General features: G+C 41.4%; 1 protein-coding gene across 2 annotated transcripts in view; it reads right to left on the minus strand.

The window, feature by feature from the left end:
• Positions 1-17,829, minus strand: part of LOC107397181 (SEC14-like protein 1) — a 39,155-nt gene extending 21,326 nt beyond the window's left edge. For both annotated transcript variants that reach the window (XM_070550039.1, XM_070550038.1), the window contains exons 1-2: positions 17,600-17,829; positions 12,263-12,352 (exon numbers count right to left, since the gene is read on the minus strand). In XM_070550039.1, the coding sequence (XP_070406140.1) occupies positions 12,263-12,325 (63 nt within the window). In that variant the 5' untranslated portion in view covers positions 12,326-12,352; positions 17,600-17,829. The remainder of the gene's footprint in view (positions 1-12,262; positions 12,353-17,599) is intronic.
• Positions 17,830-20,021: the final 2,192 nt, after the last annotated feature.

Raw genomic sequence — 20,021 nt, forward strand, 5'->3', positions numbered from 1 at the left:
ACACGGTCAAAATGGCGGTGGTGGCCACCTCCCATTTGGCCTCAAAAAAGTGATATTGGAGCCTATGGAAAGAAGATGTCCACGTATATTATGCCGATGGTCTGGATATGAAGCAAAACAGGAAATGACAAAAATTGTAGTTCCACGCTCATCCGCTAGGGGCTGGTGTCAGAAGCAAGCAAATCCTAATTGATTCCCATGTTAAAAATACCAATTTCACAGCAGAAATAAACATGTTTACAGGCTGGTTCAAAAACATGTTTTAGGTTTAATAGATCTAGTTTACACTCATGCCAACTCTGAAGGGGGTGAATTTTGTCATTCTTCTGTTTAAAGTGTATTAAATGCCTAAAATTCTGAATAATTAATGAGCATCAGACCCACGTGACCGCAAAGCTAGCTCCGGGAAAAGGTCTCAGCCTCGCCTTAAAACTGTTCCGCGATTTTCAGTCTCTCAACTTAGACCATTAGCTGTGTCGTTTGTGTATTCTTTTTTGGATATTATTTGTGCAATTGTTGGACAAAATGACTTGCTGTGGTATTAATTGCACTAAGAGCATCCAAGGAGTCCCCACTTCATTTTTTTCAGTAAGTAAAATTCTATTCATGTATTTCAGGTCACTGCCGCTCTTGCACTAGCTGAGCTTAAATTTTAACATGTACTGTTTAACCACAAAATTTCAATTTAATAGAGTAAAACCCAGTACATTTAACACAACGCTGCATTTTTGAAAATGAATTGAAATATGACATGTTGGTGGACTTGGGTTCCGACCATCGGTATGGTCCCGATATGGTTGGGTTAGCTTGTAGCTACATCACTCAAGTTCGACGGGTGTCGTCATTTGATCCCAGCCTTACAACCCCACCCTCAGCTCCACCTCTTTTCTCGTTTTTGGAATTGTCTGGGTTTGACGGAACCTGTGACATGGTCAAAATGGCGGTGGTGGGAACCTCCCATTGTGGCACAAAAACTTATAATTGGAGCCTATGGACACGAATTGTCCAGTATATATGTTGATGTGTGCCACACACATGACAGACGCGCATGCTCACACTGAGCAAGATGGCGGAGCAAGAAAAGGTACATGAGAAAAACATAAATGATAAAACTGAAGAAAAAAATCTGAACAAAAACATCAAAAGTATGGGGGCACTTCACTGTAGATGCTGTGAAAAAACAGGTGACCTGCAAGATAAGCATAAACGATTTAGCATGTCACAGAGGCACGATTTCTCGAAATGAACATCTGAGAAGAAAACATTTCAGAGTTGATGCAGCGGAAGAGCCAACCTGGTAAGTAACTTACACCTAATAATAAAATAAACACGCTAAATACAGTGGTCCCTCACTATAACTCGAATCACTTTGTGAGTTCGCTGTTTAGCCGAGTTTGTTATAGCACAATTTTACACGGCATCTTTGTAGCGTGCTAACATTCATTGCATTCTACTGATGACTGACTAAATGCAATTGTGAATCTCCTCCGTGTCGAGTATCCTGCGCTTTCCAAATTTAGCACGTCTGTTTATAAGAATGTTCTCGTCCAGATAACTTGAATCTGCACCGAAGGACCTTAGTGCTTGTTTTTGTCTTCTTAAACTTTTGCTTTGCACCATCTTCCATTGGGAAAGAGAAGGAAACTCATCTGTGAGTTATCCTGTTGTCTAGTATCTCCGGTTTGGGCCAGCTGAAAACAATATGTGCAATCAGGGGCAGTGAACGAGCCGTTTCTGTGAAATTGTTTGTTGTTGTTGTTGTTAGCCTCAAGGGCAACATGCCGATTATAACTTGCAAGTCGCTTTGGACAAAAGCATCTGCAAAATACATAAACATAACAGCAAAAAAAGGCCAACTGCGTGGAAAAAAAAAGAGGAAGGCGAGAGGGGTGCGGATGAATAAACACGACAGTTATACTTGTATGCTTTAAAATCTACAAAGCTTTTAACTCTGAGTGTTTAAAAGAGAAATACAACTAACCTTTATTTTGTGTAATTTTGTCTAAGAAACATGTTTAAAGTGTGTTGCGAGGTGTTTTACAGCTTTAAAATATAATTGTAAAAAATAATGATGACTTCATTCCAGATTTCTCCTGCTGCAGGTTATTTTTTATATTATTAACAAAAACCAATTCATAGTAAAAATAAATCGACAGATTAATCGATTATAAAGATAATCCTTAGTTGCAGCCCTAATCACAACCATATAAGGAGAAAAATAAAGAATATTTTAAAGGCGTAGGCTTTATTAGAAATATTGGAAAAAACAAGATCCCGTCTTAAACAAAAAAACAATAGAGCCTTTGGTCCGTGCATGCCTTTCCACCCAATTGCCTCCTTACAGTGAGCTCAGTGCTGCAGTGTGTATTGTAATGGCAGAACAGTCTAGAACCATGCACTTCTACAGGAACAGAGGCGACCTACAAACATTTCATAAATGTCAGCCTATAAAAGGTCCAAACGAGCCGTGCTCCACAGAGGTGCCAGGTTAGGGGTTGCATAACTGATGAATACACGTTCACGAGTAAAATTATGAGCATGATGGCTACAACATCACAGCAAGAACCAGAAATGTTTGGTTATAAATTCAAAAACAAAGCTTGAGATCAACTAGTCTTCTTAATCACCAAATACAACAATACTGTCAGTTACTTCTGGTCTTTAGATAAAAGAACAACAACAGCGGCAAAGAGCTTTAACCAGCCCACACATTAAAGGAAAAAAATATCACACAGCTGCTGTCACAATAGAATGTACACACACTCTCCCAATGTCATTTTGATGCTGCGCAACTCTGAGTCACCTTCCACAGCCACAGTGTGGGATTACTGCAGTATAAAATCACGCCAAAGGGTAAATTGTGTAGGAATGTGTGTGTGTGTGTGTGTGTGTGTGTGTGTGTGTGTGTGTGTGTGTGTGTGTGTGTGTGTGTGTGTGTGTGTGTGTGTGTGTGTGTGTGTGTGTGTGTGTGTGTGTGTGTGTGTGTGTGTGTGTGTGTGTGTGTGTGTGTGTGTGTGTGTGTGTACACGTTTAGCAGAGAAGCAGACTGGGGGAGGGGTGCTACCAAGACAGCATCTCAACATTGAAGCAGGGAAAAGGGTGAATGAGCATCCCAGCGATCGGTGAATGAAATCAGCTCCCGATATTTCCCAACGGATCACAGGACCACGTGGTTGTGGCAGTACGGCTCTCCATTACTGAAGAAGCACAGCCTACAATAAGCTCTTCTCCACGCCTTGGGCCATAACTCTAAAAGGCTGCGGGGGAAAACTGACAGTTAAAATGATGGAAGGGGCAGGTAATAGAAGCATACTTAGACCTAAATAAGGTAACGCTTCACTAAAGCAGGCACCTAACATCCCCATTCAATATAATACATCCCTTGAGGAGCTCTGTCTACAAGTACTTAGTACAAACGAAGAGTAATCAGGTTTCGTTCCATTAGGCTGTGCTCTTTTCAACAGAACCGTGTTACCATGGCACAAAAAAATGACCCAATTTTCTGTTAAAACAAGTCCGACCTGAAGAAGAGTGTTTGCTTGTGTAAGTAGACCGTTCTAGATGCGAGTCCATTAAGCGATCCGAGGCAAGCCGACGGCTCAGTGACGGATTAAAACAAAACAGGGATGCTTCTGCAGCAGAGAACTGGGCTGCCAAGACCTTAGCTAGACCGGGCCCTAAGTGGGTCAGGATGTGGTGGGACAGAATGTCACCCTGGCCGGGACAATCTGGTTAGAGCCAGGAGGGACGAAAGGGAAGGGGGACAGCAGGTATAGACATAACCACAAAATAACACGCTGGTGTTTGGACATTTAAGACACTTTTAATAAAAACTGATTACCCATAAAACCCATTAAACCAGGGTGAAACCAACTGATTTTACATTTTTGGAGAAATTATAACAGACTTTTAAAATGTGTGTGGGTAACTTATAAACAAACATGCATCTATTGGCCATGTGCATTTCCTGAACAAGTTGTTCTCATTTTCATGATGCAGAGGAAAAGCTACAGCCAGTTAGCCTAGTGAACTAGACCAAATTCTTGCTTTGCAAAGTTTGGTCTAGGCATGCTCCATTGGAACCTCAGCAGCTCCTACCAGGACTCTGGCTAGCCAATCACAGCTCTCTAGAGGGGTTTCAAACACATAAAGAGCTGTGATTGGTCCATAATGGTGGGCCAATCATAGTGCTCTATCTGCTTAGTGAACAAATCACAGAGCTTTATCCGCTTTGTGGGCCAATCAGGGCACTCTATATGCCTTGTGGGTGGGATGATGCAACAGAGGGAAACAAGAGTATGTCACATTCATTGTCCAGTGGAATGCAGAGATCATTTGAAAGACAACGGTAGAACCCGCCCCACAACCGAGAGCCGTCAATGGAGCATGGCCAGACTAAATAATACATTTATTTAGTCTGGCTTGCCAGGCTAACAGCCAGTAACTCACTGTTGACAAACGTGAAGCCCTTTCACGAGGATCTCTAGAAGGTCAGAAAAGGGTATTAAAAGATTTCTCAATTTCACGTACTCATTCTGTTGATACTCTGAACATGTTCAAAAATTGTTTGAATTGTTTGCCAGAAATAGCTGCGATTGGCAACTATATTGCAGATAAAATGAGGAAATGCAAAGACACAGAGACCGTTAAAACAACACATGATCCAGAAACATATAAAGCTTTTTGCAAGGGTCACAAGTATCAAGTCAGAGCAACTTTACCTGAAAATTCACAGTTTTAGGACAATTTTTGTGCGCTGAAAAAACAAAACAAAAAAGACAGAATATAGGAGAGCATGACTGAGAGTTAAACATAAAATTTGCTAAAAGCGCCTGAAGTAACAAACTGTGTCCAATTTGACCAGGTCTTGTAGGTCGTATTCAGTGATCCTAAGAACGGTCTTGTCCTGGGAACATAAAGGCGAAAAGGCTGAAATTGAAGAATCTGAGAAGCACAAACAACACTTTCAGACACCCACTAAGGGCCTCATTAATGGTCCTTTGGTAACAGCTTGTTGTGCCGGGAACAACAAGTTCCAGTGTCCCATTGTGCTGGATACAATCGTCTAATAAAAACAATCTGAGAAATTTGTACTTTCACCACTCAAGTTCTCTAAAGTTTCCTCATAAGCAGTGAAATGATTAAAGCAATAATCTGTAGAAACCTTTAGATCTAGCTGTCTGCGTGCTTGATCTTCCTTTCAATTTGACACATGTTCTGTTTATGTTGCTCTGGTAGATAAAGACACTTTAGTCCTAAAGAGGAAAATGTTTGTTGCTGATGGTGCATAAAAGTCCAGCAGACATTACACCAACATAGCATATCCTGTTCCAGATTGTGTTGAAACTGTACAGGGACAGGCAGGACAAGAGTACTTTGTCCTCAGGGATTAGCTACAGACACAAAGGTTTCCATGGAGAAGGTTAGGCTAATGCTAGGCTCTAGTTAACTCGTTTTTTCCTCTTTTTTTCTGCAACATAAATGTTCCTTTATTACTTGTAAGTTCAGGGGTGTTTACTATCTGTCCAGGCTCATCTAGGACAGAAGTGGACATGTACCAATTTGTTGTCCTCCAGACCTCTGAGATTTCTGTGCTCCCTTTTGGCCCTTGACATGTGAAAAGCTACTGCAGCCCTCAGACTAACGACAACAACAGGCGTGTTGTGTTGAGCTTTTGACATTCCACTGAGACTCCCCAAGGACCGACTGGAGGCTGGGACGCTGGACGCCAACGATAGCAGAAGCAACAGCATTGACTACACTTCCTGTTATGGAAATCCAGCGTGATAAACAAGGAACGGCTGTGGCAGTGGGAGATGTAAAAATAAATTGCTGATGCACTTTTCTAATTCAGCTGCTTCTTGTGTGTGAAATAAAGTTTGTGGAACAACAAAGGGGTCAAGATGAATAATAGTGAACATTGTGATAATGTGAGCTTTTGTCCAGCTCAAACAAATCTAATCAACTGTTTCAGGCACAAAAGGAAGACATTTTTGCTTTAAGCACAAACGCTTCGTTCAATTGTTTCATTTGATTGGGGCCAATTTTATTAAAGAGGCACTGAGTCAGGATGTGTGAGCCAATACCGCTTTAAGATGCTTGGCAAACATGGCTGGAATCTCACAGTATTCACCCAAAATCAGTGAATGGGGGAAGATTCACGGTAGTTTCGGAGGCATTTTGGCCCCTGCTGGCCATCATAAGAAGAAGAATATAAAAATCACGAGGCGCTTCACAAAAACAAAAAAAAATGTAGAAATATAAAAAAGCATTTAGAAAATGTTTAAAAATTTAAAATGAGCAAAATTGTGATAAAAAAATGTTAAGAGAGAGAGTGAATAGGAAAGAGGGAAATCAGTGGTTCCTGAGGAAGGTGGAATCAGTGGGGAGAGCAGAATAAAGAGAGTGTGGTGAAGAAGGTCATACAAAAGCCAGCTTGAACAAGTGAGTTTTCAGCTGCTTTTTAAAGGAGACCACTGAGTCCACTGATCTCAGGCTCAGGGGGAGAGAGTTCCAGAGTCTGGGGGCCACAGCAGCAAATGATCCGTCACCTTTGGTCTTTAGCCTGGTGCTGCACAACCATTAGGCTTTGATCACTGGACCTCAGGGACATGCTGGGGGTGTAGGGACTAAGAAGATCACCAATGTAAGATGGTGCTTGTCCATGTAAGGCCCTATAGACCAGAACCAGGATCTTCAAATGAACCCTGAAGTTGACTGGCAGCCAGTGAAGCTGGAGGAGAAGCGGGGTGATGTGGGTGTGTTTGGAGGACTTGGTCAGAAGCCGAGCACAGGCGTTCTGAACCACCTGTAGACGGTTCAGGGAGGTTCTGCTCAGACACGAGAAAAGAGAGTTACAGTAGTCTAAGCGTGAGGAGATGAAGGTGTGGATAACTGTCTCAAGTTCAGAGCGGGACAGAATGGGACTCAGCTTAGCAATGTTCCTGAGGTGGAAGAAGGAAGAGCGAACAAGAGAACTGACATGAGAATCCAGGGTGAGAGCTGGGTCAAAGGTCACACCAAGATACCTGTCAGAAGGTTTGGTGTGAGAAGCAAGCTGACCAAGAGAGTCTCCGACTTTGGGAACCAGCTTGTCTGGGGCACAGATGAGGATCTCAGTCTTATGTTCATTCAGCTGAAGAAAGCTCCAAGCTGTCCAGGTTTTGATAGAGTCTAAGCAGGTGTGTAACAGCTGCAGCTTAGACATCTCATGGGGCTTGAAGGAGATGTACAGTTGGATGTCATCTGCATAAATATGGTAGGGGATTCCTTTGAAGAAGCTCAGGATGTGCTGAAGAGGAAGCAGATAGAGGAGGAAGAGCAGAGGCCCCAGCACAGAACCTTGTGGGACACCATGGGTAAGAGAGGTGGTGGAGAACCTAAACTTGGAGAAAGAGCCACAGAAAAGGAGCGCTCTGAGAGATAAGAGGAGAACCACTCCAGAGCAGATCCTGATAGGCCTACCCAGTCTCTCAGCCTCTCCAGTGGTCAACACTGGAGTGTCAAAGGCTGCAGTCAGGTCCAGCAGGACCAGAACAGAACAGTCCCCTGCATCACTGTGAGTCAGAAGGTCATTAGAGACCCTAAGAAGAGCTGTTTCAGTAGAATGAGCTCTACGAAAACCTGACTGGAAGCTATCATAGATGTTCTGTTCATCAAGAGCAGCTGTGAGTTGTTCAGCCACAACCTTTTCCAAGATCTTGGAGATGAACGGAAGTTTAGAGATGGGTCTGAAGCTGCTATGGAGAGAGGGGTCGAGACTCGTTTTTTTAAGAAGCGGGTGGATTACAGCGTTCTTAAAGTAAGCAGGGACCTGACCAGAGACCAGAGAAGCATTAATTATCGAGAGCACGCTGGGACCGATGGACTGAAAAGCACTTTTAAACAAAGATGAGGGTAAGATGTCGAGGGGGCATGCAGAGGTCTTCATAGAGTTAACTAGCTTGGTTAACTCGGGCAAAGAAACAGGAGCAAAGCTATCTAGGGTGATGGGCCTGGTTGGAATCTGGAGAGGCAGCGATAAGGCTGAAGAAGAGATGCTAGATCTAACCTTATTGACTTTGTCCACAAAGAAAGACAGAAAGTTCTCACAGTCTGTAACCGAGTGGATGGAGGCTGTAGGAGAGGCAGGAGAGATGATGCTGCTGATGGTGTTAAAAAGCACCTTGGGGTTCCCTTTGCTCTGGGACACCAGGTTGGAGAAATAGGAAACCCTAGCGTCTCTGACTGCAGAGTTAAAGGATGTCAGAAGATCCTTTAGGTGCAGCAGATGGACGTGGAGATGGGTTTTCTTCCACAAACGCTCAATTTTTAAGCATTGGCGCTTTAGGCTACGAAGGCTGTCATTAAACCAAGGAGTAGGGTTCACTGCAGGAACTGATCTGGTTCTGACAGGACAGATGTTGTCCAGAATGGAGAGGCAGTGCTCGTTACACTGAGAAGTTAAGGAATGTGGGTTGTTATCAGAAGAACAGGGTGGATCAAAAGCGGCAGAAAAATTGCTAGCTGTGCTGTCATTAAGAGAGAACTAACCATACAGCGAGCAGGAGGTGGGGACGCAGAAACTGACAAGTTAAAGAAAATGCAGTGGTGATCTGAAATATAAACGTCCTCAGGACAAACACTGTCAGCATTTAGACTCAGGGTAAAAACAAGGTCAAGAGTGTGCCCCATGGTGTGTGTGGGGCCAGAAACATGCTGGGTAAAGCTGAAGGAGTCCATAAGGCTGGAGAAATTCATGGCAAAGTGATCAGAGGGATCATCAACGTGGATGTTAAAGTCACCAACAATCACCAGTCTGGACAGCTTCACAGTGGAGGATAGAAAGTCACTAAACTCCTGAAGGAAAGAACTGTTTGGACCAGGTGGACGATAGACCACAGCACAGTAGAACGGTCCTTACGCCCGACTTTAATCAGCTGCAGTTCAAAGGAAGCAAAGTGAACAGAGGTTGTAGAGCTACATGGAAGATGGTCTCTAAAAACAACAGCTAGGCCTCCGCCACGATCAGAACCCCGGGGCTGGCTAAGAAAAGAATAACCACTCGGGCAGAGTTCAATCAGACCAGAATAATCAGATGTTTGCTGCCAAACTTCAGTCAGAAACAGAAAATCCAGGTATTCAGAGAGAATTAGATCATTGAGCAGGAAAGACTTATTGTTAGCAGAGCGGGTATTTAATAGAGCCATGCTGAGTGAGGAGGAGGAATCAGAAACTACAGAAACAGCTGGAGTTAGTGGACGTAAATTAGCAGGGTTAGATCCACGGTGTTTATAAAAACCATTTATGGAGGGAACAGGAGGAGAAACCACTGAGGAACGAGGATACACCGACCTTAAAAAACTTGGACGGATGAACCGCGCTGCAATGCTGCCTGGCGGGAATGCGGAAGTGGCGCTCAGGTCACCAAACAAAGGTCAAGAAACTAGAAGATTGTGCCGATGTTTACTAGATAAACCACGCTTTAAGAGAACTCTTATTCTCACCTGGATTCCTGCTCGTTTACCTCTTTTCCTCCGATGTTTTCCCGGGACCGGACAAAAATAGCTGGAGGCGTAGCTCGTGATTGTCGTTCGGCTCCGGGCCAGTGCGCCGCTCAGGTAAACAAACAGGATGATACGTCCTCGCTGCATCTTGGGCGATCGTGAACGAACGGAAGGACAAAAGAGTCTGGCGATCATAGGAGATGGTAGCAGGGACACTACTGAAAAGGATCGCAGACAGGAGCAAGGTGGAAAAGAGGAGGCTTGTGGAGAAAAGTTTGAAAAAGTGGCCGGTGACTGCAGCTAAGGAAGCACAGGCGCCATCTTGTCGCCGACCGGAAGCCACTGTAACTAACCTGGTAAAACAAGAACGTTAGATTTTATAACCAAATACAAATCATTAGTATTAATTGTAATTTTTTTTATTTAATCGACAACCTAGACTTTTTTTAATTTCAAGGTTTTTTTTTTTTGTTTGTTTTTTTAAACAAAGTACGGTTTTCTTCCAAAAGCTTTCCCCATACTCTGCAAGACTGGCTTTCTGCTGTACTTTCCAAGAACAAACTTGTCAAGTACAAACGAATGCACTAGCGTCCTTGGGTCTTTAGTCTTTCTTAACTTGTATGAATTAGTTTATTTTTTACACTGGAATGTGCACTTTAATTTTGTTGTGGAATGATTTTTTTTTGCCCCTGATTCAGTGACAAAGACTCTAATTCTGAATGTGAAAATTTGAACTCAAAAGTGTTAAAAATCCAATATGGGATTTTTGTTACAGCTGAAGTTAGCACTTTAGACATCAAAAGTAAGAAAAACCTCTTAGTGAAAGATCCAAACAGAAGTTTCATTAGAAATGGGCGAATAGAAAGATTTGAAAATGCCTGAAATCTATTCAAAACCTGAACTCAAACAGAAGAATTTCATCTGACATGAACCTCTAGTCTGAGGACTGATCGTTAATGCTTCGATTTTTTAAGGCATATGATTAGTGTGAAAAAATAAATAAAAGTTCACTGTTCTCCTGCAGAGCTGCGAGAGCCAAAATGACATCAGCGCTATAAATACCAAGAATACAAGGTTCATGGAAGGAACAGTGAATGAGGTACAAGAACATCTGAAGGGCGTCTGAGATCCATGGCTTACTTATGCAACACTACACTCGTGCTTCAGCAGAGCTAGCCAGAGGTTGAAAAGCTTTGATAACACCTGTCAGAAAGCAGAGTGCCTCCTCAGGGTCGTGTGAGGAGCCAAACAAAAGCCTGAAAATGTGAAACATTAAGCAAAGATAACAACGTGAAATAAAAGTCATGTTTTTGCAGCAACGCTCGCAAAAGGAACACGGCAAGAACAACGTTCTGAAAAACTCAAAGCACAAAGCTGCTTCTGGTCAGATCACGAGGTCTTGTGATCTTTCCCACAACCTCGGATGTTTGTGCTTTTTAGCTGCTGAGAGAACAGCTAGAGAGGAAGGAAGATGAAAGAGGTTTCACTGGCTTTGCAATAAGAAAACGTGTTCTGACACAGCACAACTACAGTGTCTGCAAAAAACTGCAGAGGAAAATCACTAAATCAAACCGAGGCGCAAAATAAGAAACATTTATATTTACCAACTCTTAAGTCAACTGCTGTGTCTTCAATATGTCACAGAAGACAAATGTCCGCCTTATGTGTCCCTGACCTTTAAAAATAGCCAGAGTGTTCCAGATGTGACCCATCTACAAAATCTCATGCAACCTTGCTCGTTATTGTTACAGTTTCACCCGTTTGGAGGAATAGGTGTGGGTACTAGGCCTTTTTATTTATAGCCATCTGTTTGCATTCTGTTCAATCCAGCCTGCACTAAGGAGATTTGGTCTCCCTGCAACCTCCCTGTTGCCAGCAAAGCTGCTTTTCATTTAAAGAAATCTCGCACTGGTCTGCAACCTTGAGTACAAAAACAATGCATGACTATATAGTGAAAACAATCAGTAATAAAACTGTAAACATTGGAAAATCATTTTAAAAATTAAGGAATGCATAAATAAGTTGAAGAATTCAACATTTCAGCTGAAATCGATGTCAGTAAAATCAGGTTAAGTATCTGCAAGCGTGAAACCTATTCTACCTTCTCTGAGTCAGCGCAGTCATCCTGAACCACAGCAAAAACACACATTGGTTTCTGGAGCTCAGACCATCAGAACATGTTTCTTATTTGCAAATTTCTTATCTTGCATCCACCAAACCCTCGTCCTAACTCTGCGAGAGAAACTAGAGATGATGCAGAAGATCAGGAGAATTATAAAAACAACCAAAAAATACAGCAAAAAAAATTAACTCAACTCCACATTTGATATTCTCTACACAAGCAGTTTTGCTTGAGCTTCAACAAAAACACGTAGCGAGCCAGTCGGCTGTAAAAAGCCATATATGGCTCTGAATTTTTTTATGCAGCAAATGGACTACCACAAATTCTGCAGCAGAATTTCTATTTGACAGTAAAGCACAACCATGTCATATCAGACCATGTGCTGCAGTTACTCCACAAAAACAAGTAGGATGTGTGTGTTGCGATGTTCTGTACAAAGCAAGTCTTCCAGTATGAGAATTATTCAGAAAGTTCTGATTCAAGTAAGTTAATTTGTTCAGAGAAGGTGAAAACATTATCAGTTCAATCTGACAGCAAAAAGATCAATCTGAACAAATCAGTGACCTTTGTGGTGCCCACTCACCAGCATTACATAACTAAGCATCTCATGCATTTAAAATGATCTACCAGAAAATTGACATGTACAGCCACTTACCGCCATCACCAGCTCAAAGGGGTGCTTATACACCCGCACAGGTGACTGATACTTCTGCACCATGACGGGGATTACAGTTACACCAACAACCTGCACAGAAACAGCTCATTAGAAAAAAGTAAAAACAAGCATTCATGAAATAAAAAGTGGCATCTAAACGAGAAGAGTCTCGTTCACTAAGAAACTTAATACTTGTCCTGTTTAACGTGATCGGTCATTCTGAGTGCATATGCATGACAAACATTAAAATAGTCTTCACTGATTCTGTGGCCAGGAGAAACCAGAACGCGTCTCGCTAGCAGAAGCTAATCATTAGCAACTCCACGACTTGATCGAAGACGTTCAAGCTTGAGTCATTTGTGGGGATAAAACATCAACATTGTTTTTTTTAACCCAAGAAAGAATCTGCAAACAAAAGCAACAGAAGAGTCGCGCTGCTGTTAGCCAAGGATGAAAGTACATATCGATATTCTAAAATATTGCGATATTTTTTACGATACTGAATTGATACTTAAAAGGAGCGTAGTGTCTTTTTAGTGAGGATTTACATGCAAACATTTACGGTATTTCTTATGTGTAGGGTTGTCACGGTAACCGGTGCAGCTGTAAACCCCGGTAAAAAATAGGGACAATAATAATAACCGTCTTGTTTTTAAAAAAAATATTTTATCTCGGTGGATTACCATGGCTGCGATGTAGGCGCGGTGACCCTTACCAGCCACCGTATCATCTGCTGAAGTTGCCGGCGGCACATGCGCACTTTGTTGTTTACAGCCAAAACTTTCTTGAAGGTAAAGCTGAAATAATGACCAAAGGAGGAGACTGTAGCGCTCAGGACATTTATTATCCCTCAAAGAAGACAAAGTCGGAAGTACGGGCATTTTTTGGATATGTGAAGAATGCTGAGGGACAGCTGATAGAAGACGGCTATCCTGTTTGCAGCACATGCAGGAAAGAGTGTCTATGAATGGCAGCAATGATTCAAATCTCATGACACATCTGTGTGACCATCACCCAGAACTCTACAGTCAACGCAAGGCAAGTTAACGTTAGCGATTTAGCTAAAATGCGTGATCCGAGGATTTGGGTTGAGGGAGAATGCAACGAGTCACTATATAAAGCAGCCGCAGCGCCGCTACCTGCATATAAACCGTGTCGCAGACACCCCATGTTTAAATGACACTATGCATTACGGGGCTCCCAGGGGCAGATAAGAGCTGGTCTCTCTCCAAGAATAATCATGAATTTAACAATGATTACTGCCTGATGACATTTTCCCACATCTGCAAAGCTCACTGGAAGGACACAAACCGAGGACAATATTTTCCTGATATAGGGTTTATTACTCAAGTAAGGGTAAAAAAGTATCTGATTAGAAGGCTACTTGAGAACAGAGTATCATCTGATCTAATATTTTTAAAATGATGACATCAAACAGACATAAAATAAGAAGTTATGGGCAAATATTGGTATTTTAAAGACTAAAGGGGAAAAAATGTAAACAAATAAACAACATAATTACAAAATAACATATTTTAGGCAAAATTTAGACAAACTGACGACAATATTTTCCTGATTTACAGGGTTTATTTAGCTGTCTGAAAATGTAACACGTTTAAAAAAAATACCGCGATAATACCGAAAACCGTGATAATTTTGGTCACAATAACCGTGAGGTTAAATTTTCACACCATGACAACCCTACCTTTGTGTGGTGCAATTCAAACTCTGCTAGGTGACAGCAGTATTAACAAAAATAACTGCTGGGTGTGTTGTGGAAGCATCTGACCTGAGTTTTACAATTAAAATTAGTCTTAAAAATTGAAAATATCATCTCACTTTTAGTGTCATAATATATTGTATTGTCTGTATTGTGATATATGCCACCAGATTTTTGCCAATGCACACCCCTACTGTTTGCATATCATGAATATTAAAGCTGCAATAGCAAATTTGGAAAACAAGGTAGCTTAAAACTTTTTTTCATGCCTTTCAGCCAGTGTTCCATGATGGTATAGCTACAAATATATTGTAGAGATAAAAAAAAAACCTAATATAATTAAGTGGTTCCCTCATTTGTCTGAAAACCTCCGCCAATAATGTTTCAACCTAAAGCAACAATTAGACCATCCAGTTGAAGGTATCGACGCACTTCCCTGGGCCCTCCATTCATTACGCACTCATGTATAAAGTGACAAAACACCACTGGTGTTAGGTCAGTGACTCAATAATATCAGAAAAGAAGAAACAGCCAGCTGCTACCACTTCAACTTTAAGACAAAACTAAAAGAGTCCAAAAAAGAAAAACACCATTTGAAGTCAAGGGCAACAAAAGAAGTTTGGATCTAGAAAATGGCAAATGGTGTTAAGCACTGTCTCGTTTCTTCTGGAAATGTGGGTTTCCAGTTCCAGTAGACACAGGGAAGCTACCCGAGGAGGGGCGCGTGTTCCATAAATGTGTTCACGTTCAAAACCTAGCTTGTTTGCAAATTCGCTATAGCTGCATTAATGAAGACTCATTATCCTGTCGTTTTCTGCCCCCCCACTCCTCAGACAAGTTTCTATCTCCCGAAACAGAAGTGCAAGACCCCCCTCCCCCCAGAAAAAGATTCACAAGACATTTATTCATACAGGAGACCACAGCAGATTTATTGGGGAAGAAAGAAAATGAGACTTTATAGTGCAGCTAAGATAAAGTGTGTGTGTGTGTGTGTGTGTGTGTGTGTGTGTGTGTGTGTGTGTGTGTGTGTGTGGAAACTGTGTACGAGGGACTCTTGAGCTGTGACAGACGAGCTCACTGATCAATGGATGCAGCTCTTCACTCTCATTCATAAAAGAGGGATGCTACCACTGCAAAAGTGTTTCATTGAAAACTACTGGAAGGATAACTAAGCTACACGCAGCTGATGTCTGCCAAAGCTCTTATCCCAACTACACAAGACAAAACTCCATGTAAGGATTTTTTTTTTTCTTTGAAAGCGGCTTCTGCTCATGATTTAAAATATAATTAACACATACCACATGCTGGAGTGTTTTAACAGAGGCAGGAGTTATTCTCTGGCCTCTGCCCAACAACTCCAGATGGAAAAAAAAAAAACAAAATCCTGAGGACAGAATGTTCTAGTCGATGAAGGAAAACACATTATATACAAGGATGTTGTGTTTACGTGTCTTGTGCCATTTATGTGGCTTTGCTCAACATGCTGTTGCATGTCTGTAACAGCAGCTACGCAGTGTTGAGCATGTCAGCCAGGATGGGTGGGAACTAGAGTCCTAGAGATTAGCACAGCAGCTCCAAGGTGCAAAACACAACCCAATCAGACAAAAACAAATAACTCCACACCAAAGAGAAGAAAATTAACAATAAAGTGTGTTTCTAACACTGAAAACGGTTGTTTACTCAAATGGATTTAGATCTTCCCAAAAAAACTTGGGACTTTTACATTTTGTTGTTTTTCTGACAGTCACATTTCCTGATTGATTACCGTACCCTTTGCTGAAATTTTGTAGATTCATAAAAACGTTTGTATTTGGTGCAGTTTTGCAGTGCTTTGCTCCTTAGGGACTGGCATGAATCAGGACAGACTATAAAAACCATGTTGGGAGTGGATAGACAACACTAACATGAGTCCACACGGCATCCTTTTTAAACAACACTTTGCTACTAATGCATATTTACCATCATGATTCAGGATCAGTCAGCAACTTCAAAAGCAGGCCACATAAAGAGAATTACCTCAGTGTGAGTTAATCAAGTTAAGCCATTTCAACGAGCCATTCAGCCGCTTCTATACACCTACTTAGTTAGATGATGAGAAATGGCTTTTACACATTTTATATCTCTATTCCCAATATTCCTTTTCTTGTCTTTTTGTTTACATTTACTCATGATGGTGGTGAATCACTTGCATGGTACTTGGCGTCTTCATGCTCAGGCAAAAATAGTGCTCATCCGAGGTCTAGTCCACACTAACAGGTATTCTGGCTGATTTACCTGGATGTCCGCACCAACCATCAACACAAACATGTTTTTAGCAACTTAAAGAGCAAGTCACCCAATACCAAAGTCTTACTCCGCTCCCACTTCCTGTTTGAAAAATGCAACAAATGCTGTTGCTGGCAGACCGAGAGCAGAGCAGCTAACATATACAGACACACAGACTCACAACAACACTGACATCATAATGTATCAGCTAACATCATAGTGTACCTCTTAGCCAATAGCAATGGCAGATTTAAATTAAAATGCAGTGCAGAGTTTTTACTTGAAGAGGGCACAATACTGATCTGATCGTTTTAGGCAGAATATTTAAATTTGAACTAAAATGCACTAAAGTGCCAAATTATTGACTACACGCATCTACAGCACGATTAGACGCTAATTTATTTAGTTTATCAGCAAAAAAAGTTGATTTGGGGATGACTCGCTCTTTAAATTCCTTTTGAAACGCATTTATTCTGGGTTTGTTATTGTACAACTCGTGATGCTGTCACCTAACCAGAAAAAAGAAGCACAAACATCCTCTTTGTTGACTGAGAAATCAGAGATGTTTGTCAAGAAATGCTTGCACCAACCTTACAGGGAGAACTCTAGTGGCTTGAGGATTCGTCTGAATGAAAAAATATCTACTCCAGAGTTTAATTTGAAAATCGAGACGTTAAAAAAGTTTATCCAGGCTGAGTTTTAGACTTTTAAGCTGAACACTTCTGAGAGAAAAACAGAGAAAACACTGCACAACACTGATAAAAACGCAATGATTGGTCTGAATGTTGGTATCCAAACAACAACAACAACAACGTAACAGCTGATTTTTGCAGCCTGTCCTCAGCTTCCTGCTGCACTGTCATCTGACCGAGTTTTGAATCTCTTGATAATCGTTTTAATTCGCATTTTTAATCAGCGTAGAACAGGTTAAACTGAACATTTCCCTACAATAAATAGGTGAAAATGAAACTAGTTTAAATAAATGTACCCATGTTCCACTAAGTGTCCCAAACGAATACATCATCTGCACTAAGGGCTTTTTCCTCAATGCTAAAAGTGTCACTGATTGAATCCGTGTCATCGAACACGATGAAAAATCTGTTTAAAATACAAATAAACCTTCACAAAAATGTTGCTTCCGATTGTCAAAAATGGTCAAATGTTCCATTTAGTATTAAATGTCAAAAAACGCAGTTCAGAACAAAAATAAATAAATAATGAAATACATTTTACACCTTTAATTAATACAATAATTGGGTCAGAAGCTAACATAATAAGGTCTAGCTAGTAAGCTAACGCCTAACTTCATCGCTGTTAACCAACTCGAAGCCGTTTCCAGAACTGATACTTACCGAAAATTACGAAAGATAATACGTGGGCTTGTTTTGGCTGGTCAGTCGTGGTTTCTTCTGAAAAGGCAACCGGAGAGAATTCTTGCCATTCCGCTCCTCCTCGGCTCTTCACTTTGCCGGTAGCTAACGGCTGTTAGCTTTGTTATGCTAACTAGCCATATAGTCAGGAATAAGCAGCTCTGAAAGCTAAGGGGGAAATTATCTTAACAAGCAAACAGCTGAAAAAGCTGAGGGGTAAATAAATAGTCCAAACTGCCCGGCGCGGAGCTTTTCTTTGGTGGAGTGTGGGCTCTCTAGAGGACAGCGGCAGTATTTCTACCTCCTCCGGTCTTGACGCTGTCGCTCCTCCCCCAGTTCAGCTCACTGAGCTCCGGGTTTTTTCCACCCCGCCCGCACAGCTGCTCCGGAGAAGGACGAACAGCAGAGGACAGGCGCAGCAAATCATCATTCCAACATTTAATTAGGCTCCGAGGTCGCAGAACATTGCGTTGACTATGTGGCTGATTTAAAATAAAATAAAAAAGTGTGCACAGATTTGCTGTTTTATTATGCAACCGGATCAGCCGCAGATTAATATCGTATGTTTCCAGCAAACAAAGTACAAATGTGAAAAGCCTTTTCCCCCAAATGTCAAAAGCTGCATCGCATCATGATGGAATTTGCAATCTGACATTTCATCAGGAAAGGAAAACAGCTCTGCATCCATATTTCAATGTGCCACAAAGCTGGAAACCCATGTATCCGGTGTGATGTTGGCCTAACCGGGTACAGTCTCAGATGTAAACGGAGTCCATCCGTGCTGGATGAGAAATGGGACACTTGGCTGCTGCTGAACGTCCTGAGCAGCTGTGTGTGGCTTCAGCATGAGCTCACATGGCTCAGAGAAGAAAAACAGCTGAGAACTGAACATTCAAAAGGAGATAATGAGATCAAACTGGGCAGAAATCCAGAAGTAGCATTATTGTTTAAATCCAAACTATTCAAAAACAAGTGCACAAAGAGGGACAAGATAAAGGCAAATTTATTTTTGATCTGCATCAAAAATGATTTGCACAATCCCTCAAATCACACTTTTCAACGAGCCATGCAGAGACACTTCCACGAAACAGTAAGATCAAACTGCAGGACGATGAACAGCCTTCAGGAAACAGACAAACAACGCCCTGCTAAACTAAAGGAAGACATGCACAGCAGATTGTATACATCACAACTAAGATTATTATTACAATTACAATTCAGATTATTCCAGAACAACAGTGTTATTGATGTGCATTAAAGTTTAAAATAAATGGAAAATTAGTCAAAAGTGTCATTTATCCCATGTTTTTTTAAGATTATAAAAAAATTGTCAGACTGATAATAAAACTTTAATACAAGGCTAATTATTTCTAAATCAAACTCACAAGCCATATAAATGTCTTACAACAAAAGAACACAAGCTGTGTTGGGTTTCCCTGAGCATTGCCTTACAGGTTTATTGCGCAGCCTGAGAAGTATGATCAGTGCCAAACTCATACATTACTCTTAATTTTACTCAAGAGGTGATTAATAATGATGTTAGAATCTGATTTTTACTGAATTAGTATGTAAACTGATTCACAAAAAGAGCCGATCCCTCATGATTTATTTTTGACAAAATGGTCCCATACCTATGTGTTATCACTTTTTTTCATTGTTGGCATAGTATGTGTGTGTGTGTGCGCGTGCGTGCGTGCGCGCGTGTGTGTGTGTGTGTGTGTGTGTGTGTGTGTGTGTGTGTGTGTGTGTGTGTGAGGCTTTGTAGCCATCTAGTGGAGGACAAGCTGATACAGGATGCTGCTAGAATCAGCTGATGACGAAAGCTCCTTCCGTGAACTGAACTTGTGACAAGTATTCAGACATCTTAACCCCCCCCCCCCCCCCCCCCATTATTTGTTATTTATTATAAAGCTTCAGCTTGAATTTTCAGACATCAAAAATCTAGTCAGAGCTTCGTCTGTGGTGATGGAGGCACTGCTCTGCTCTGAGCTTAAAGACTTGTCATCACCACTGGTAACACAAACTAAACATAACCAATGAGATCCCAAATACAAGCACCTGATGAGCTTCCACTGGGTGTCTGGTTCTTAACAAGATCAATCAATCAATTGGACTTTATTGTCACTTCAGCCATATACAGTTTGTACACAGTGAGGCGAAACAACGTTCCTCCAGGACCAAGGTGCTACATGTGACATAAATTTACAACATAAAATAACAGGGAACTCACTACACTATCTAATTAAGGACAGAACAGACTGACCTGATATGACATGACCTCTCTAAGTAGGCAGTACAAAGGAAAACCGTAAACATACTTAGTATGTAGGTAGTGAAGGAACAGTAAACATGCAAAAATAAAGCATTAACAGGTTAATATATAAGTCCAGCCTCCATGCTTTGA

This window comes from Nothobranchius furzeri, chromosome 4 (assembly GCF_043380555.1).
Source record: "Nothobranchius furzeri strain GRZ-AD chromosome 4, NfurGRZ-RIMD1, whole genome shotgun sequence".
NCBI lineage: Eukaryota > Metazoa > Chordata > Actinopteri > Cyprinodontiformes > Nothobranchiidae > Nothobranchius > Nothobranchius furzeri.